Genomic DNA, 18,749 nt, shown 5'->3' with positions numbered 1-18,749 from the left:
GTCAGACTTCCTCTGTGGCTTTGAGCAAAGCACTTCCTCTGTGCCTAGGCTTCCCCATGGGCAAGTGGGGGATAAGGGGACTCACCCACTTTGGAAACGATGGGAGATGTAAACTTAGTTTTTAATAGTGATTGGAGACCCTCTGTGGGTCTCTTACCAGTAAGGAGAGCTTGGGGAGGCTTGAAAGCCAAACCATGGCCAGCTCTAAGGACCCACCCACTGCATCAGCTGTCATGGCCAGTCAGTTTGAATTCTGTTCTCAGTCAGGCAGCGTGCTGGCCAACAGCGAGCCCGTCCAGCTTTGCTGTTATATTCAGGACACCTGAAAGCAGGGGAACGCCATTCCACATGCATCCCCGTAAAGACAGGCGCTGCGCCACAAGCCCCCCAGTTCTCTGGTCTGAAATGCCAGCAGGGCAGTGGCTTTCCCCAGCCTCCAGGTACAGCTGTTCACTTGGTGACGACATGTGGCCCAGAGGAGGAAGAGTGCGGTTCCCTGAATAGTGAACCTCTTCCTCCTCTGTGATCTGGCTGTTCAAGGTATTTTTAGACAGGAATCGTGATCTGTCTAGACAAACCAGAACTTCAGGGAAAGCAATGACTCACGCTGCCAGCAGCATGCCCAGAGCATGCATGGGCAGCAGGGAGAGGGGGCAGATCTTTGAACTAGGAAGGTTTTGCTGAAGAGCAGACACCCCAGCCGGCAGAGAGGAGCTGATGGGATCCCCTGCTCAGAGAGCCAGGCTGTGTTTGGAGCGTGACGCTGTATCGCCATGGTGACTCAGAGGCGTTCAGGATCAGAGGCATCGGCTTCTCTAGCTGGCAGACCGCTCACGGGTGGGCGTGCAGTGCAGCACCCTGCTCATGGAACAAGCCGCCACTGCTCAGCATCACCGCGCTGTTCAGACGATCGAGCCACTACAATTTGAGAGATGCCTGACCTAACAGCACGCGGGATTTAAACACAACCACACCCACTAAAGGTTTGTGTGTGTACACACCACTGCCCTCTACTGGATGGGATTAAAAGTGCTCAGCTGTGTGCCATTAGCCCTATACTGCTAGCACCAAATGGTGAGTTTCCTTTGCTGAGGTGGTAGAGGACTTTGTTTGGGGAGAGGGAGGATCAGAGAGTCCTAGCCTGCTGTGACCGTACAGTTCTGAGCGGCCAGGCCATGCGACACAGTGATAGCAAGAACAAACGCTACAGTTGCAATAAGCTATCCAGCACGTGGGATACCGGGCTTCACCCAGGCTGCTTCTCACTCCCGCTCACTCCGCACTGCGGGGGGAGGAGGACACGTCTTTGTTCTCCACACCTCCCCCAGCTCTTCTCGCAACATGAACATAAGAAGGATTTTTGTTTAACAACAAAAAAGTTCCCTCCACCCCACCCAAGCCGGAGCCGAACCTGGAATTTTCAAGCCATGTGCCCGGCACCACAGGGCTGATGGCACCCTCCCATCCTAGCTCTGACATGAGGCAGAGATCAAGTTCCAGCTACGTGGCTGGTGGGGTCCCAGGAAAGGCACAGCGGCCGGAGGATAGTTTCCGGGCACAGGCATGAGATCCACGCTGGCAAAAGGCAGGGACTGAGTGTGCAGGACAACAGACACGTCTGCGGTGAGGGACTGGGTAGAGCAGAAGGCACAGACCCGGTGCTGGATACTTCGCCTTCACCATCAGCCCACACCCCACTGTACCTCCAGAGACCTATCCTCCAGCTAAACCAATGAACACTCTCAAAAGGGAGCAAGCGATCTCGGGGCTCTGTGCTGCTGGCATCAGTCGGCAGTGTCACCCAATACCTGCTCTCCCCACGCTGCCAATACCCAAATTCCAGGAGGGATTTCACCGCCTCATGAGGATCAGGATTTACCAGGAGAAAGGTTACCTGTGACCTTTCCAAAACCCTGGTGTGTTTAGAGCCAGCGGCTCTGATTCAGGCTGCAGGCCTTGGCTTGCTCGGCAGCTCCAGCTGAGAAGGCTGCAGGGCAATAGATCAGGAAGAATGAGCAAAAAGAGGTGAAAGGAAAGTAATACTGGAAAGTCATTCAACTGCAGGACAGCATGGCCCAGGGGTCCGGAACCGCAGCATCACCTTTGTCCGCGATTAATGCAATGCCCAGAGATGAACAGGACCCTTTCCAACACAGTCTACCCCAAAGAGCTTGCAGTCCAGCTCACGGCCTGCCCAAGACAGGACGTGACCGGGTAGCACCAGTGGGGAAGGATGGCGTTACAGCACGTCATGGCTGTTTCACACAAGCTTTTCAAAAGTCTGTTTTAACCTCCGTTTCCGAACCAATGCTAAATGAAATTTAGTCTTTGGTTTTACCTGCAGTTAGTGTTCAGCTGCACCCTACTAGCTGGAGAAGAGGTCGAAGCCGGCCGTAGGGACGGGACGGGGCCCAGGGTGGTGCTGCAATTGTGATCCAGGCGTCAGAACTGAGATCAGAGTCCACAGACGAGCCAGAATCAGTACCGTAGCTGGGATCCAGGTCCAGGCCAAAGGTCAAAGCCGAGTAGTCAGGAAGGTCAGGAAGTGGAGGCAAGGCTGGAGCAAGGTCAGAGTAGGGCTCGAACGCCTGACACACCGCGAGGCCGCAGGAGGGTTCCTGGTCGGGTGGTGATCTGCAGCTCTGGCGGGGTTGGAGAAATACCCGGGGGCATGGGAGGGGAGCAGGTCATCTGACCCAGGCTCTACTCTGGGACAGGCTGCTGCCATGTGACCGAGTCACTGCAGGCTCTGCGGGAAGGGTGAGCGAGTGCAATTGGGTTGTTACGGTGACTCACCGCAGCTCTGCTGGAGGGGCAGCTGAGGGAGCAGCCCTGATTGGGCTGCGGGTTTGCCTCCCACACCCATGGTCAGCAAGGGCTAAGTGTTGTCAGCTGTGGCATCCAGCACATCTTCTGCTTTGCGGGTACTACACTTGAGTTCCATCTCTCCACCATCACCGCAGGGTTCTGGGATAAGCAGAATAAAAACTGGAGGCATGAAACGCTAGGCACACGAGACTCAACCTGATACGACCCAGCCAAGCCATCACTTCGGCACAGGGGTCTGTCCTTTCCAAGGCCTAGCTACCAGCTCTTCTCGTCTCTGTACAGACCTGCAAGCATCTCAAAGTGCTAGTGACACACGTATTGAGAGAAACCCTAAAGCAAGAGTGCCTGGACAAGAAGAGGGCCCCACACATGTCCAGAGGTCAAAAGTCAGAGGGCTGGCTGAGAGCTCTAGGAAAAGGCACGTCATCTAACCAAGCAGGCTGCTGGACTGGATCGGGCATCTGATTCAGGGCCGTTCAGCAAAGTTTTTTGTTGTCATCTGTAAATAAATCTTTCCATTCAAGACTCCAGTCCCCAACCTGTGAATCCAAAGACCTGCACATCCCAGGTCTCATCTGCCCAGGCTGATGTTTAATAAGGATTAGTCAAATCAACACCAAATATGCAGCCTGGGGCCAGGTCTACCCTTGGAAGGTCTTGTCAGCACAGCTATCCCGGTATACTACACTGGCAAAGCATTCCTAGTGGGGATGCAGCTTATAACAGCAAAACCACACAGCTTTGCCACTACAATTGTGTCTACACTGAGGGCTTTTGCTGGTACAGCTATGTCTGACAGAAGTCTGTAATACAGAACTGACCGGCGGCAAGTACCAGAAGGGGCAAAAACAGCATCACATCATTCAACTCAGCCTTCCAAACCAGACAGGCTTGGGATGCTCCACACCGCTAAAGAAATAGATCACACTTTAATTCCCCATTCTCACACACATGCTCAGGAGAGACTATTTCAAGACAGACTTGCATCCAGACAAATTACGTCCAACTCTGTGCTTGAGACACAAGTACTTGAGCTGATGCTGCTCCCAGTGAAGTCAATGGCAAAACTCTCCTGGACTTTAGACAGTCAGGTCAAAATTTGCAGAAACAAGCTTCCCATAAAAACCTTTAGAGTAGTAGATGCCTTTTTATCTCTAAGTCTTCCCACACACATATTCAGTGATTCTAATGGAAACAGGATATTTCTGTCCAGTAAGGGCATGATATTCACTTTAAACTATTCATATTAATTTGAATGGGAATTGGGCATCCCAATCTCTTTGATTACTTTGAAATATCTCATCCTAAATATTCCCCTGAACTCCATACAGGTCCACCATGGTGCCACATCCCAGAGCCTGGAAGCAAACTGACTAGTCAGTAACTAACTGTTAGATATGTCAATTTCACTTTATTTCCCTTGTCCCAGCACAAGAACCTAATCATGCAGCATTACAGTTGAAACCAGAAAAACATGAAAATATGATTTGTTTTCATGCTGCAAGATGTAACAGCAGTAATGATTAAAAACCACATGGAACTGCATCCCACAGCGGGTTTTCAGAATTCCCTATTGAAATCAACAAGAAGTTCTGCTTAAAAACCAATAGCCAAGCCCAAAGAAAACAAAGTCATGAGTTGCATTCCACAAAATCATGACATTTAAAAACAAACACACAACAATACTTGTTAGCGGGGGTTATTTGCCTGCTGGGTTTTGAGCCCTTGAGGACACATTTTCAAGCTTTTATCTGGAACTATGTAGGCTAGCCACTTAGCTTTATTAATTCTGATGATTATTTTACGAACTAAGATTCTCAGCAACCACATGGCTCCAGGACCTGGTGCTTTAAGAAATGCACTACATATCGCGAGACTTATGATAAAAATCACGAGAGCCGGCACATGGTGCATATGACAAAGTAACCTAAACAATCCAAAAGCCAACAAAATGTACATGTTCAAAGTGGGCACGTAATTTAAAATGGTCTACATTTCACACGAGATTTCACACTACATTTCAAATGAGAGCGAGTGTTCACATATTAGCTGTAATGTACAGGTATGGGAGTGAAATGGGGTCACCTTCCTTTTACAGAGAACAAACCTAACAGCTGTTAGTTGGGGAGCACGAGGCTAAGCATGAGGAACCAGCACAAGGTCAGAATTGTTCAACCAATTCAGTTTGATAACAGTGTTGCACCCAGATCCTTTGTAAACTCTGCTTGCACCATTATGGAAGTATAGAACAAAAGGTCATCACTGGTCCTTTTCATGCAGAGCTGGAATAGGCTTTTGATAAGAACAAACACAATTGAAGATAAGAAGCCTGAAACTAAACAGCCTTAGGATAGCAGAGAAATCCTGTCAGTTTTCGCATTTCTCTTCCTCCCCAGTTCCTTGTTAAAGGACAATTAGATTATAAAATGGAGATTAACCTAAGGAAGGAATCAATTGCAGGAAATGAGACACAGAGCATCCTGCCAACACAAGTGTCCTTCCTGACAAAGGGGGAAAGACCAGTGGGAATCAGTTCAGGGTAAAGCTGGGTAAGGAGGGCTGAGTGTGCAACGCCTCTGGTTAGAAGCTACCTTGACTCTTTAGAGCCACAAGTTCAACTCCCCACTAAGCCAACTCATCTTGTTGCCTTCCCGAGTTAGATGAGAAACTGAATCCCGTTATGTTTACTGTGGAGGATTCTCATGGAGGAGACTTGAAAGCCAAGGCCCATTATGCTATGCATAAACATTAAAGATTTGGTCCAGAGCCCCAGGCAAGGGTTACCTACCCAGCTGCCTTTGGGCAGTGTGCTGCATGCCAGCTGGCTGGTGCCCTGCACCCCAGAAGTGGCTGCATCAGACACGTGGATAGAACTTTAAATAAGACTTCAGAATTCTTTGGACTAAAAAGTTACTTTATGGTCCTGATTTTGATCTATCTCAGACCAGTGAAACGCTATTCATCATGTCAATGGATTTTAAACCCCAATTTACACCTCTATTTGTGAGCAAGGAAGCAGGCCTTGACACTTGTGTGCACCCTTTAAAAAAAAAAAAAAAAAAAAAAAAGCTATTCTCCAATACAGCTGTAGAGAGGTAAAGACGTTAAAAAAAAAAAAAAAAAAAGCCCCCCCCAAGGAACTGTCTCCCTCAAGGAGTTTCAAGCAGAATCCCACATGGAAATCAATAGGGAGTTTTACTTAAAACCCAATAGTTATGACTTGATCTTGCATGCCAAGCTCCCATTGACTTCAGTGGGAGTTTGGGGTGTGCAGGCAGGATCAAGTCTGATGCACCTGCTTTGATATTGTCGCCATTCCTCAAAGGCACCCAGCACGCCACGTGGCTGATTGCCCCAGGGAGCTTACAGTAGACAGACCACAGGCAGCATCACGATTCAGATTGCACCAAGCATCCTCTCTGGGTTCTTAATTAAGCATAAATACAAATCTTGGGTCCCCTCCCACCCCCCAAGATAGAATATGTTCATGATATTCCTCCATTAGTCACCTGATGCTATTTAACTAGCAATAAATGACAATAGATGTATGGCAGCCACCGTACAGCAAATAGAAAACAGTCAGGAATTCAACACCTAGCAATGGTCTCCCTGAGTAATGAAGGCCAGAGCCAGACTTCGCCAGAGGGTTTTTGGTTTTGTTTTTAAGGGGTGGGGAATCCAGGTTCCAATTCAGGCCCATTAATACGAACAGCAGAAGACAGATACAAGCACTTTGCATCAGACACTAACACAGAGAGAGTAGATGGAAATTCTAACATTTTACCATCCATACCAGCTGGCAGGGATTTACACTTAACTAGGGCAAGAAATCTGGTCCCACCTAGAACTCTGCTGCCGCTCTGAAACCTACATTTGAGCTAAAGAAGAATCTCCATCATTATTTGTAGCAGGCTAAGGCCTATGACACAGCGGAATAGATTTGTTGCCAACTCCTGAGATATTTGGCATTTAAAACACACACACACACACACAAGCCCCTGGAGGCTAATCATTAGTTGATACTCTCAGCTCTATCCTTAAATGGGGGAAGAGAGAATTATAAACCAACCAGCCTAACTCCTGAAACCTAGAAAGATACTGGAAGAAGCTATTATTCAATTTGTAAGCACCTAGAGCAGTGGTCCCCGAACTGTGCGGCAGACCTATAGGCAGGGGTGAAAGTAAGGCGGTACGGACCGGTATGGTGTACTGGTAAAAAGTAGCCGCCGGTACCGGCCCGTACCGCTGACTAAGGACCCTGCTTAAAGAGCTGCCGTGGCACCACTTTAATGTCGTTGCCCCTTTTGTCCCCCCGGCCGCTGGGGGTGCGGGGGGGAGCAAAAGTAGCAGCTACCCCGGGGCCATGATTTAAAAGGTCCCAGAGCTCCAGCTGCAGCAGCGGCTGGAGCCCCGGGCCCTTTAAATCGCTGCTGGAGCCTCGGGCAGCAAAGGCCAGACAGCACAGATGGGCTGACCCCCCCCCCAGCCCCGCCCCTTCTGTCAGAGGCCCCACCCCTTTTGGGGGAGCCAGAGCCAACCTCATACCAGTAAGAACTCAATTTTACTTTCACCCCTGCCTCTAGCGAGGTGCACATAGGAATGTTCGGGGGGGGGCACAGGGTGTCTGGCCCAAGCCAACTCCCATGGGGGCGGGCAGGGAGCATCACCCTGCCCTGCTCTGCCCCCACCCGCAGGTCCAACCCTGGCCTCTGCCACTGTCTCCTGGTCCTGGGGGAACACAGACCAGGTAAGGGGAAGCACAGACAAAAAAAGTTTGGGGACCACTGACCTAGAGGATAATAGGGTTATAATTAATAACCGGTACAGATTTGTTAAGAACAAATCACACCAAACCAACCCGGTTTCCTTCTTTGCCAGGGTTACTGGCCAAGTGAATAGGGGGAAGCACTAGTTGTGATATATACTCCTGAGGGAATTCTGTGCCCAAAATTCTGCACCAAAAAAACCCAAAATTCTGCATATTTTGTTTGTCAAAATAGTGCAATATAATCACACTAGTTTCACTTATTTTGCTAATTTATTTAAACTACCATACAGAGAAAAAAAAATCCCAACAACTGTTCAGCATTTCCTAGAGACAAGAAAGTTAAATCACAATACCCTGCATTCCAGTAATAATCCTGGATTTTAATTTAAGTTACATGACTTATTTTGGTGGTTGGTGAGCTGTAAAGTAGACTGTCGTTCAAATTGCTCCGACTTTCACACGTGAAAGTCGTACAGTTTTGCTAATCATTGCCCTTCATTTTTTTTAAATGGGCAAGTAAAATAGATCTAACCCCACTGTGTCTCTCTGGCACAGGAAAAAAAGGGAGAAAGCACATAGACCTTCCTAGCTGAGGATTGTTACTGTCATTTACAATAAGGTTCTGCCAAGGTAAAGGAGCCTTAATTGATTAAGAATGGGAACAATTAACTGACAATGGGAACATTAGCAGCCTGCCTGCTTAGATGTTACATTTCTGCTCGGCCTCAGGGACAGAGCCTGCTTCACACAGCCCTACGCCTCCAAGTCCGGGATGCAGCAACAGCGATGTGAGAGACAGTTTTCTGTCTCACTCTTTCGCAAGGCAGGCAGGCACCCAGCCCTACTCTCTTACCATCTCTCCAAGGAGGCACATACACACGCCCAGTCTCCCTCCTCCCCTCTGCAGTGATCTGCTGCACCCGGCTGCTGGGGAAGGGGGTGTGTGTTTCCCACAGATTTCTTGGCTCCCCATTTTTCTGCAGGGGAGCCAAGAAATCTGCGGAAGGTATGAATTCTGCACCCCCTTCCCCCAGGAGTAGCTATAACTTGATTTTAGTAAGATTTTTGACACAGTCCCACATAACATTCTTCTCCTAAGCAAACTAGGGAAATGTGGTCTAGATGAAATCAGATGGGTGCACAACCAGAGTTGTTACCAATGGTTTGCTGTCAAACTGTGAGGGTGTATCTCCTGGGGTCCCACAGAGGTCTTCCCTGGGTCTGGTAGTATTCAACATTTTTATTAGTGGCTTGTATAATGGAGTGCAAGGTAAGCTATAGAAAATCTGCAGATGGCACCAAAGGCCCAGTTGCAAGCACTTTGGAGGACTGGATTAGAATTCAAAATAACCATGGCAAATTGGAGAACTGGTCTGAAATCAACATGATGAAATTCAGTAAAGATCAGTGATAAGTACTACATTTAGGAAGAAAAAAAAAAAAAGAATGCCCAGATACAAAATGGGGAATAACTGGCTAGATGGTCATACTGCTGAAAAGGTTTATAGTGGGTCACAAACTGAGTATGAGCCAAGAATGTAATGCAGTGGCAAAAAAAGCTAATATTCTGGGGTGTATTTATAGGAGCACTGTATGTAGGACACAGGAGGTAACTGCTCACTTTACTCAGTGCTGGTAAGACCTCAGCTGGCGTATGGTGTCCAGCTCTGGGCACCACACTAGGAAAGATGTGGACAAATTGGAGAGTCCAGAAAACAGCAACAAAAATGATAAAAGATTTAGAAAACCTGACCTCTGAGGAAAGGTTAAAAAATTGGATATATGTTTAGTCTTGAGAACAGAAGATTGAGGGGACACCTGACAGTCTTCAAATATGTTAAGGGCAGTTATAAAGAGTACTGTGACCAAATTCTCTACATGTCTAATGAAAGTAGGACACACAGTAATGGACTTAATCTGCAACCATGGAGATTTAAATTAGATATTAGGAAAAACTTTATCTATAAGGGTAGTTAAGCTCTGGAACAAGCTTCCAAAGGCGGTTGTGGAATCCCCATCACTGGAGGTTTCTAAGAACAGGTTGGACAAACACCTGTCAGGGCTGGTCTAGGTTTACTTGGTCCCGCCTCTCCAGGTCCCTGCCAGTCCAGCATTTCTATGAGTCTGTGATTCAAACAACTTAGTAAAAAAACAATCAAACTTTCAAGACCTGCTGGTTGCGGAGAGAAGCTTGAAAGTGCACCCTAAAGGTTTAAAAAAACCCAGAAGGCAAATATCCTCCCCGCTAAAAAAAGTTTATTTGCCATTTCATGATTTTTATGCCAGTGATATGATAGGGATCAGGGGTCATGATTCATGACTAGTTAGGATTGGCAACATGGAAACCAACTGCTCCTGTTGGAAAAACATTTTTTTTCCTGTTGCCAAAGGCTGGCAGGGACACAGTTTTTGCCGGGCTAGCACTGAAAGGACGCATGGTTTGGAGTTTCCTGGATGAAAAAGGCCCCTTTTGTCTCTTTGCATTTTAAGCGTCCTTCCTGTATCGCTCCCATGTGCTTTTTCACAGTCATCTTTGACAAATTTGAGCCTTGCAATCTAAGGCAGGAGTTAAACAGCAGGGAGTTTTGTTAACTAAAACTAGTTCTACCCCTACAAGATCTACAGTTTGTTCCTTCAGAGTAACAGCCGTGTTAGTCTGTATCCGCAAAAAGAAGAACAGGAGTACTTGTGGCACCTTAGAGACTAACAAATTTATTAGAGCATAAGCTTTCGTGGACTACAGCCCACTTCTTCGGATGCATATATGTAGTCCACGAAAGCTTATGCTCTAATAAATTTGTTAGTCTCTAAGGTGCCACAAGTACTCCTGTTCTTTTTGCAGTTTGTTCCTTCGTTATCCCCTAATCCCTGCTCTGAACAGATCCAACCACTCTTCACCTTGGAAATGCAGCATAAAATGCTACCAGTCAACACCACACACCTCCTTTTGGTCACAAACTTTTCCCCACCTACAATATCAGCACCTAGGCCTGGTAGAGAAGGAAGTGTGTGTGTAGGTTGAACCATACTGTTGTCTTCATACTAGCTACTTATCTCCGCTTGATTTTTTTGGTCTGAGATTATGGGACAAGACTTCAATGAAAAGGCCAGTGAATATATGTCTCTATAACCCGCCAATGGATGGAAATAATGTGCTTCCCAGATCTGGGTGAATATAAGTAGTATTTGTGAAAATGTGGTCCAATACAACCCAGGTACTCACTTTAACAACACTGCCTAGTCATTTCCCACCACAAACAGAGCAAATTTCGTTTGCAGAGCAAAGGTCCCAAATAGTTTGGCTCATGAGTTCTGATCACCATGTTTGGGGTCAGGAAGGAATTTTCCCCCGGCTCACATTGGTAGAGACCCTGGGGGGTTTCGCCTTCCTCTGCGGCGTGGGGCATGGGTCACCTGCAGGTTTAAACTAGTGTCAATGGTGGATTCTCTGTAAATTGAATTATTGAAACCATGATTTGAGGACTTCACTGACTCAGCCAGAGGCTAGGGGTCTATTGCAGGAGTGGGTGGGGGAGGTTCTGTGGCCTGCAATGAGCAGCAGGTCAGACTAGATGTTCATGATGGTCCTGTCTTGCCTTAAAGTCTATGAGTCTGTGCATTTGAGTGGCCATCTTGGCTCTATCCTCCTGCTCAGACCAGATTCAACCATGGTTACTGAACTAGTCCTGGATACAGTTTGTCCTCCTTGGCTACAACTGCAACAAAATAGTGCTTATTAGCACCAGTTCTGCTGCATTGTGTCAGCAACAATAGCCTTAACAAGCCCTGTGTGGAAATCACACACTGAAGGAGTGGAAACTGCAGCTCAGTGGTGGCTGATTGCAGCTGTCAATAGGTCACCAAACAGCCCAAAGGCTAAAATTCATTTGAATGAAGTAGTTGGAATTGTTCTACCAACCAGACCACCTGCTTGCTGCTAACCCATGAAGAGAAAATAAAGGCTGAACTAATCAGGTAAAATTATTCCTGTCATAACTATAAAGGGAAGGATAACAGCTCTCCTGTGTACAATACTATAAAATCCCTCCTGGCCAGAGATTCCAAAATCCTTTTCCCTGTAAAGGGTTAAGAAGCTCAGGTAACCTGGCTGACACCTGACCCAAAGGACCAATAAGGGGACAAGATACTTTCAAATCTTGGGGGGGAAGGTTTTTGTTTGTGCTCTTTGTTTGGGAAGTTGTTCGCTCTTGGGACTGAGAGGGACCAGACATCAATCCAGGTTCTCCAAATCTTTCTGAACAAGTCTCTCATATTTCAAACTTGTAAGTAAACAGCCAGGCAAGGCGTGTTAATTTATCTTTGTTTTCTCAACTTGTAAATGTACCTTTTACTAGAGTGTTTATCTCTGTTTGCTGTACTTTGAACCGAAGGCTAGAGGGGGGTCCTCTGAGCTCTTTAAGTTTGATTACCCTGTAAAGTTATTTTCCATCCTGATTTTACAGAGAGGATGTTTACCTTTTTCTTTAATTAAAAGCCTTCTTTTTAAGAACCTAATTGATTTTTCCTTGTTTTTAGATCCAAGGGGGTTGGATCTTGATCCACCAGGAGTTGGTGGGAGGAAGGAGGGGGGATGGTTAATTTCTCCTTGTTTTAAGATCCAAGGGGTTTGGATCTGTATTCACCAGGGAATTGGTGGAGAGTCTCTCAAGGCTACCCAGGGAAGGGAATTTGCTTTGGGATGGTGGCCGTGGACCAGATCTAAGCTGGTAGTTAAGCTTAGAAGTTTTCATGCAGGCCCCCACATTTGTACCCTAAAGTTCAAAGTGGGGAAGCAGCCTTGACAATTCCTATGAAGAGTTCACTCAGCTGTGGGATGGACAAACTATACAGCTACAGCTCACCCAAGTGGCACTGCCACAAAGCTTTGCTAATAGACACAGTCTTTCCTGGTCAGCCCAAGGAGGAATTGTAATTGAAGTTGCTAGCCAGAAGCAACTCCTCAGCTGCCACACCGATTACCTCTTAACAAGTTGCACATGAAGCCTGGAAGGGTTAAAGCAATCAGGCCTTGCCCTCTCTGCTCTGCTTGGCTGAGTTATGGATTCTCCATCAATGGTATTTCTAGGGGACCTGCCATTCTTCATGTTCTGCTCTCGTTCATATCAGGGACCCATATGGGGTTCCGAGGCTGTGACAGAACAGAATTTGACTCAAAATCTGAGCAGCCCTCAGTTTTCTGCTTAATGAAAGCTCTCAGCAGCATAGAACGTAAAACAATAAAGGTCTTTACAGAGCAGCTGATCTGCTCCGGCCTGCATAGATGCAGATACAGTTACTGATTCTTTAAATCTGTAACAAGAAGTTAGGCAGGACAGGGCAGGGGAAAGATAAGTAGAAACTCTACAGAGAAGACAAGGCTCAACTTCTCTGCAAAGTTAACTCACGTGTTGCTCCTAAAATCCCATCCGCAGCAAAACCCCTTCACTTAGTTGCAGTGGTGCTAACTCGAGTTGGCTGGCCTAGAAGGGCATACAGACTGGGAGCACAATTCATCAGCTGCTAACACAACCAGAATGCAAGGTAGCACCACTAGTCCTCCAATGCTTTCCTGTAATTCCTCCTCACACCACCCCCTGACCTGTGTGGACACAGCACTTGTTGTTTTGCAGTATGGCTGCAAGCTAGGCTCACTGGAGAGGAGTAACTTGAGTGTAGATTGATGCAGAGTTAACTCCGCATCAAAGACATTCTCACAGCCTGAGACCAGATGAGGCCATTTGCCTTACATAACTAAATTCCTCATTCAGGGCAAGAAGAAAGTGACTCAGCAATTCTTCACCATTGCCAGCTAACAATAGCTCACCTAGGAACCCACAATTCATAGATCAACAACTAAGACTAGAAACAATCTGGGAAGGCACTTGCACTTTGTTTTAATATAAAAATACAATTTTCTAAATGCCTGGTTTTAAATAAGCAGGGACTGCAAGAGGTGCACACACTTCCGGGTCAACACCAATGGCCCAAATCCACCCTTAGAAAAATCACCTCTCTGACATGACCTTACCCTTCAGGAGATAAGGCCTCACCAGGATGTTCAAAGCCTTAGCAGGAAATTCCACTGGAATAATAGCCAAGGCCTTGGAGTTAAGAGACAAGGCCAGGTTAACCTGGCCCTCTTTCACAAGGCAAGAACAATACTCCGCACAACCAATAAGCAACAAAACAGCTCCATTAATCACCATAAGGCCTGGGCTACACAGGTAAGTTACTCTGGATCAAATACAGGGGTGATTTGGAACTACTTGAGTTAGATCCAGTGCAAAATAGTGTGGACTTTTAATACACTTAAATTGCATTTAGAGCTACTGAAAATATCTGTACAGTACTCATTTTAACCTGAAACAGTATAAGCCTGGTTCAAAATTGTGTTAAGAGTACTGAAATTATGTTTTGCACCCATTTCACTAAATTGGTTTTTAGAGTAATGGCTTTTAAGGTGAGAGTGAACTATTATTAGGTCATCGAGTCTGGCCTGTATAACACAGACCATGGCATTTCACCCACTTACCCCTGTATTGAACTCAATTACTTGCAGTCAAACAGATTCAGAGTTGGCGCAGTACAGCTAGTCACACAGACAAGGCCTGCATTAAGCTAAAAATCAAAATGACCCGGGGTTAAGTCTATTTAAGACAGTCCATACAAAGCTGTACCCTGGTTTAACCAAAGCAGGTTCAAAATAGATTGAAGTTAGACGGGTTCCAGTTTGCAGAAAGGGTCTGAACAAGTAAGTTACCTCCAGCTAAGATGAGACGGGATGATAGGCCTATCCAACAGTCCTGGTGCTGTGAAAACTGACAGACAGCATTTCTCATATGAAAAGCCCTGCAAGGACTAATCAGACCAGCCCAAACTCTGCCATCAAAGACCCCTTGAGCTAGAGCAACAACCAGTTCCAGCCTTCCTCCTCCCTATGTGTTATTTGCTGAACAGGAGTGGCTGCTTATCTATCCCACAAGCCAGGAAAGCAGATTACTCCAAGTCACTCCACAAGCCTTCGTCCCAGCACTAGGGAATACTTTTAACTCGTTTTATTTTAGAAAACGCCCAGAAATCTGCATCTTGCGAGCAGGGGCCTTTAGACCTGGCCTTCCCCTCCACTCACTCGTCAAGCAGGAGAGGGGAATGGTTAAAAAACAGCCCCCTAAATGCAGCTCACCTCTTTTCTATTGTTGTACTTCAGCCCTGAATCCGAGGTTTTCAGTTTGCTTCCTGAGGAAAGCTGATAATCATTCATTTTTCTTTCTTCGGAAAGCCGATAGTTCTTCATAGTTTCCTCCCCCCACCCTTTTTTGGGGGGAGGTTTGGGAAATCGGGGGGGTGGGGGTGGAGTTTGCCCCCAAAACAATTCAACGTTTTCAATCCCAGCGCACAGAGCTGTTGTTCCTGCTGCGGTGTACAAAGTCCTTCCTGGTGGCTGAGTAGCTCAGGAACCGGAGTCCACAGCTGATCAGTTTCAGCTGAAACTCACAGACCGGGTGAAGCCAGTTGTGGGAACCACAAGGTCTCGAAGTACAATACTTCCTAGCCCCCTAGGTTACCCTCTCACTTGCGTCCTGCACTTTGGTTCGCTTCCCTTCCCCTTTTCTCCTCCCTGTGTTTGTCTGGAGTTTTCCTCCCCTTCTCCTTGGGCTCAGGTAGTTTCAAGGTGTGGCTGGGTCTCTCTCGGTGTGTGATCACACGAGATTACCTCGCCTGGGCCCCTCCTCTCTCTCTTCTTCCTCCTGCAGGTGAAAGGCTCTGCCTCCTGCAAAAGGCTCATTCAGCAGCTCCATTCACTTGCACAAAAAAAAAAAAAAAAAAAAAATGGTGGTTCTAATCCTCTGTCCCTGAGGCACCCTGATACAGGTGGATGGTGGCACCTTGTGGGGTGCCCACACACACTGGTGATGAGCCCTGCCCTCCCCCCAGCATGATAGAAATAAAGATAAGAACAGGAGTACTTGTGGCACCTTAGAGAAAAAGTACTCCTGTTCTTCTTTTTGCAGATACAGACTAACACGGCTGTTACTCTGAAACCAGAAATAAAGATGTATACATAAAGGAACCAGCCAGCTGGTAAATCAAAGTAGCAGAAAAGCCCCCTTTATTCCCACCAGAATAACCTTCCCCAAAACCCTATCAAATTTTGGGGATACCTCCAGACAGTGGCTGGGAGTGGGCATGTGGGGTGATACCCCCAGGCACTAGCTGGGAGTGGGCATTTGGGGGGATACACAGCAATTAGAGTTACAGTGGATTCCACACACAAACACACAAACAAAATGGAGCTCTACTTCTCAGGGGAGAGGTTGTGCTGGGGGACGTGTGCTAATTTCATGCAGGCACAGAGCAATCAAACCTTTCTGAATAGGCTGCTAAGGTGAAATTGACGATGTGAGCCACTAAAATAGAGCTGGGAAGCAAAGGGAGTGAACAAAGGACTGCCTAGCAGGGAGTCTATGCCCGCAAACACCAGATCCCACCTTCTCACTGCGGTGAATAGGGTTGCAGATTGCACCAAGGATTATAATGCCTAGGTGTCCCTATGCGTTTGGTCACCGTGGCCTGGTCTACACACCATTTTTGTACCAGTATAACTATTTTTGTTAGGAGTGATTTTTTTTTTTACCACACTCGTTATCCTGGTACACCCCCTAGCGTGGCCAGTTATACTGGTAGAAAGGAGCCAATGTAGCCTAGTCCCCTTCGTGTATGGGAATACCTATTCCAGCATAAAGCAGCTTTATACTGATATAATTGCATCCACAATAGGGAGGTTATACCGTTCTAGCAATACCGGACTAGTTAAAGCAGCACCACTTTTGTGGGCAGCTAAGCTCTGATGAATCAAGGGAAGGCATTTACTTGGTAACAGTTTCAGGACGCAGACAAATGCCTTTAGCATAGCATGTGGTGTCCATAGTGTCAGATGTTAAGGTTAACAACAGATGTGGCTGCAGTGGGATTGACTGGGTCTATCGCTAGACTCTGAGATGAATCCACAACAAAACCTCAGATCCAAACACTCCAAACTTTGGGGAAACTCTGATCTGGAAGCAGATTTAAAAGCTGTGGCTGGGGCCTATTTATATTGAAACTCTGTCCACCCACATTCGCCTCCACTGCTCTTTATTTATGGACTAGGTGGATAGAAGGGGCCAAATCCCTGAACTCCTTAATTTTTAATCATTCAGACTCAGGGGTGGATTAAGAATAAATTAAACATAGATTCATCTAAACTTTTCAGCTCCTCTCCCCTGACTCTTTGATCTTCCTCTCCTGCCATTCATAGGGTCTCTTCCCACCCAGCTCTTTCCTTCTTAGGCCATGTGTACTCTACAGAAGCTTTTATCAGCATAGCTGTGCTGGTCAGAGATGCGAGGTGGTCTGCTCTGTGATCGATATTATAGCTGTGCTGGTAGAAGCCACTACTGCAGATGCAAAACTGTAACATTGACAGGTATAGATTGTTTTGCTCAGGGAGGCTGGAATAAGTGATGCTACAGTACCGGCAAAAGCAGAGTTTCGTCAGTATAAGATGCTCAGGGCCGGCTCTAGGATTTTTGCCGCCCCAAGCAGAAACAATTTTGGCCACCCGTCTTTTTCTTACCCCACCCCCGGCCCCGCCTCAGCTCTGCCCCTTCCCCAAATCCCCAGCCCTGCCTCCTCCCCCCCAGGCTCTCAAGCCTAGGAGGGAGGGGGAGAAGCGGCGCGCGTGCCACGGCCACTCAGACTCTCCCCCTCCCTCCCAGGCTCTCAAACCTGGGAGGGAGGGCGAGCAGCGGTGCGCGAATCAGCTGTTTCGTGCGCCGTGGCGCGCGAGCGGCAGCAGCGGAGGTGAGCTAGGGCGGCCGGGGCACATTTTTAGGGGCGGCATTCTGGCGCCGGCCACGCTACCCCTAAAAATGTGCCGCCCCAAGCACCAGCTTGTTTTGCTGGTGCCTAGAGCCGGCCCTGAAGATGCTGCTAGTGTTTGCTGGCCTGGTATACAGGGATAGCTATACTGGCAAAGCACTCGGACCTAGTCTCAATTCCATTTTCCAGACTTGGGCATGTTCCATACGAATGTTTAATATGCTAGCAACACCCATTACAGCCTGGCCCTGTGTTCTTCACTGCTGACCTGGGTCCCTTTCACACCAGTTGGTCTCTCCCACAAGGATCCAGCCTTAATCCGTCCTTACAGGGTGCAGTGTATGTAGCTGGGAAAGTGTGATCTTCCATGTCCTGTTCTTTTATATTCCTAAAAACTCTGCCAGTGCACAGCAGAAGCTGCCATTTTCTTCTCACACTTGTGGCTGAGACACCTTGTGACAGAGGAAACACACGCATATCCTGTGTTGTCTCTCTGCTGGTTTCCTTAGTCTAAAATATATCATTCCGATTGCAAATCCGTAGTTCCCATCCCCCCTGCTGTGGGCCGTTCCTGCAGCCCCGGTGTGGAAGATCTGTTCCTATGATTTGCTCTTTGTGTACATGCAAACCCCAATGTACACAGACAGCACCTTCTCCTGCGTGTAAAAACTTTAACTCCCTCCCCACCCCCCTTCTCCTGCTCTCTCACAAACTCCAACCATCCCAATCACTTAACCAGGAAGTATCCCCAGATAAAGATGACAGGTTTCAGAGTGGTAACTTCTTAGTCTGTATCAGCAAAAATATGGAGTCCTTGTGGCACCTTAGAGATTAACTAAGGTGCCACAAGGACTCCTCTTTGTTTTTCCAGATAAAGATGTAACCCTTCGAAACCCAGCCGTGTTAGTCAGCCTGCTGAAACCGATAGCTGGCTGGTCTCCGGAGCAGGTGGGGCCTACAGGTGCCCTATGCAGTATCATAGAGGACTGACTGGACGAGAGCCAGCTGTGTTGTGCAATACATGGCTATGTTTCTACCAAGCTCCCTGCCTTGGGAGCCACGCCCTTGAGGGCTGCCTGCCAGAGCGCAGTTTCTGTGTTACACTGGTGTGCAGGCAGAAGTGCCTTTCTTAGCCATACAGCACTGTCCCTGAACTGATCCTCTTCCCTCTCCCGTCCCTCCTCAGCACCCATTTTGTCAGCGAGCTAAGCGACATGGCTGGGAGCGGAAGGAGCTCAGCGCCGGGGCCGAAGGCAGGATTGGTACGCTGCCATCCTGATTTACTGTTACC

At 47.4% G+C, this 18,749-nt stretch overlaps 1 protein-coding gene across 2 annotated transcripts in view; it reads right to left on the bottom strand.

The window, feature by feature from the left end:
• The window catches only part of ST14 (ST14 transmembrane serine protease matriptase), a 50,666-nt gene extending 35,398 nt beyond the window's left edge, over nucleotides 1–15,268 (bottom strand). Inside the window, exon 1 of one of the 2 annotated variants that reach the window (XM_054005361.1) lies at nucleotides 14,781–15,268. In XM_054005361.1, coding sequence (XP_053861336.1) covers nucleotides 14,781–14,891 — 111 coding nt within the window. In that variant the 5' untranslated portion in view covers nucleotides 14,892–15,268. Of the gene's footprint in view, nucleotides 1–14,357; nucleotides 14,479–14,780 lie in introns of those variants that run through there. The other variant, XM_054005362.1, reaches the window with a different exon arrangement.
• Nucleotides 15,269–18,749: the final 3,481 nt, after the last annotated feature.

The sequence above is a fragment of the Malaclemys terrapin genome, chromosome 15, assembly GCF_027887155.1.
Source record: "Malaclemys terrapin pileata isolate rMalTer1 chromosome 15, rMalTer1.hap1, whole genome shotgun sequence".
NCBI classification, from domain to species: Eukaryota; Metazoa; Chordata; order Testudines; family Emydidae; genus Malaclemys; species Malaclemys terrapin.
Note: the sequence above shows the minus strand (reverse complement) of the source record. Positions and strands in the feature narration are given on the sequence as shown.